Genomic DNA, 2,549 nt, shown 5'->3' on the forward strand with positions numbered 1-2,549 from the left:
TAAATGGCAAAACTTGGGGGGAGAAAGCAATTGCAGGATCCCAAATTGCGGAAGGGACTGCAGTACTAGGCCCGTCTCCCGACGCTTCACCGCTGACTGCTGCGTCCACCACCATAGGGCTGGGGGGTCCAGTGGCAGAAGCAGAACTTGTGTCGCTTTCTGAGCCAAGTTCTGCTTCTAACGCAGTGTCCGTATCACTGCCAGAACCGCTAGAGCACAGCATGGCGTATGCCTGCTCTGCAGAGAACATTCTGCGGCTTCTGCGGTCCATGTTCACCACACTAATAATTATTTTTTTTTAGAAGACAAACAAAAAAACGGGGGTGATTACGTGTAATCTGGGGTGATTACTGGTAATCTGGGGTAATTACAGGTAATCTGGGGTAATTACGGGTAATCTGGGGTAATTACGGGTAATCTGGGTTAATTACGGGTAATCTGGGGTAATTACGGGTAATCTGAGGTAATTACGGGTAATCTGGGTTAATTACGGGTAATCTGGGGTAATTACGTGTAATCTGGGGTAATTACGGGTAATCTGGGGTAATTACAGGTAATCTGGGTTAATTACGAGTAATCTGGGGTAATTACGGGTAATCTGGGGTAATTACGGGTAATCTGGGGTAATTACGGGTAATCTGGGGTGATTACGGGTAATCTGGGGTGATTACGGGTAATCTGGGGTAATTACGGACAATATTCGGATAATATCGGAACACTGGCGAGTAAGTATGTGGTGTATTTTACAGTATAATACAGCACAAGATATATATATATATATATATAGTATCTCTCTCTCTCCTCTCACAGATCAACTACAGTGAGAGGAGGGAGGGAAAGAGCACAAATCTTGTGCTGTATTTTGAAAATATGGGACTATGGTCACTGTGATAGGTATATCACAGTGACCATCTGATCAGGGACCAATTATAACGGTCCCTGATCAGTTTCTATTTACAGGCAGAATAGCTGCCTTTCACTGACAGCGCATGCGTGCGCCATTTTTTTTTTTTTTTACGGCGGTTGGGGGGAGGGGGGGCACGATCGGGGGCCTAACAAGTAGTTTTTTATCTCCTCTCACCAAACATTCATGGTGAGAGGAGATAAAAATGTTAATTTTCAACCGCTGCATTAATTGTAACGGCGGTCGCCGGTATTCATTGAATACCGGCGATCGCCGGTTTGGGGACCGCAACAACGGTCCCCAGACTGTGCTCCAAGCCCTCAGCTACCTCCGGTAGCTGAGAGCAGGGAGCTATCTCTTTTCACGGCGCCACAATTTTATTCAGATGCAGTGCCGTGAAAAGGCCTATGCATCAGAATAAAGCCCGTTAGTGGCAGCCGTGAAAAGGCATATTGGCGGTCACTAACGGGTTAATGTGTCCTGTACAGTATAGTTAGTGCACCAATGAGGACAGCGCCACCATCTACACGAGGCAGTAGTGAATGTATAGGTAATGAGTAACGCAATTCTACACCCACCCACCCTACGGCTTCCTCTTCAATGTGAAACCCCGCGGTATATGAATTCATATGGGTAGATCTCTGTACAAGCAGAGCCACTTATCTGGCGCAGAACGTTTACATATCGGAGATCAGCGGTGAGCTCTGTTCTAAGGACCTTGTGGGCGGCTCTTAAAAGAGCCTTTGTGGTTACATGTGGGATAAGCGGCGCTCACTTGCTCTTGGCGCTTTTGCTGCTCTCGGTCTTCTTGGGCAGCAGAACGGCCTGGATGTTGGGCAGGACGCCTCCCTGAGCGATGGTCACACCACCCAGCAGCTTGTTGAGCTCCTCGTCATTGCGCACGGCCAGCTGCAGGTGACGGGGGATGATTCGGGTCTTCTTGTTGTCCCGGGCGGCATTTCCGGCCAGTTCCAGGATCTCAGCGGTCAGATATTCCAGCACAGCGGCCAGGCAGACCGGAGCGCCGGCGCCCACCCTCTCGGCGTAGTTACCCTTGCGGAGAAGTCTGTGCACACGACCGACAGGAAACTGAAGTCCTGCCCGGGATGAGCGGGTCTTGGCTTTAGCCCGCACTTTGCCTCCCTGTTTGCCACGTCCAGACATCGCTAAAGCTGAGAACTCTCAGCTCCAAGAAAGCCGTGACCAAGACACAGAAGAAGGACGGCAAGAAGCGGAGAAAGAGCAGGAAGGAGAGTTACGCCATTTACGTGTACAAGGTGCTCAAGCAGGTCCACCCTGACACCGGCATCTCGTCCAAGGCCATGGGCATCATGAACTCCTTCGTCAATGACATCTTCGAGCGCATCGCAGGGGAAGCCTCCCGCCTGGCTCACTACAACAAGCGCTCCACCATCACCTCCCGGTAATACCCGGCCATCACCGGAATGTGTCCCGAGTGATGGCCGGGTCTATCGTCGCTCGCGCACTCTCTCTCCTCCTCCTCACAGTGCAGAGTGCATGTGAGGAGGAGGAGGGTCTTTTATTGCTCGCTGTAGGAGTCGGAATCCCCAATCCCCGGCCGGGGATTGGGGATTCCGCTACAGGAGAAGTGCGTGACTACACTGTCCAGATATGGACACAGCGA

The 2,549-nt window shown here is 51.0% G+C and overlaps 1 protein-coding gene across 1 annotated transcript; it reads right to left on the reverse strand.

Annotated features, from left to right (window-relative positions):
• Positions 1-1,675: 1,675 nt before the first annotated feature.
• Positions 1,676-2,068, reverse strand: LOC142663046 (histone H2A type 1-like). The gene has a single exon (XM_075841343.1). It carries the CDS (start codon positions 2,066-2,068, stop codon positions 1,676-1,678), a length of 393 nt encoding a protein of 130 aa, XP_075697458.1.
• Positions 2,069-2,549: the final 481 nt, after the last annotated feature.

The sequence above is a fragment of the Rhinoderma darwinii genome, chromosome 11, assembly GCF_050947455.1.
Source record: "Rhinoderma darwinii isolate aRhiDar2 chromosome 11, aRhiDar2.hap1, whole genome shotgun sequence".
Taxonomy (NCBI): Eukaryota; Metazoa; Chordata; class Amphibia; order Anura; family Rhinodermatidae; genus Rhinoderma; species Rhinoderma darwinii.

Coding starts and splice junctions, on each gene's coding strand:
- LOC142663046 (XM_075841343.1), bottom strand. CDS start 2,068: ATGTCTGGACGTGGCAAACAGGGAGGCAAAGTGCGGGCTAAAGCCAAG.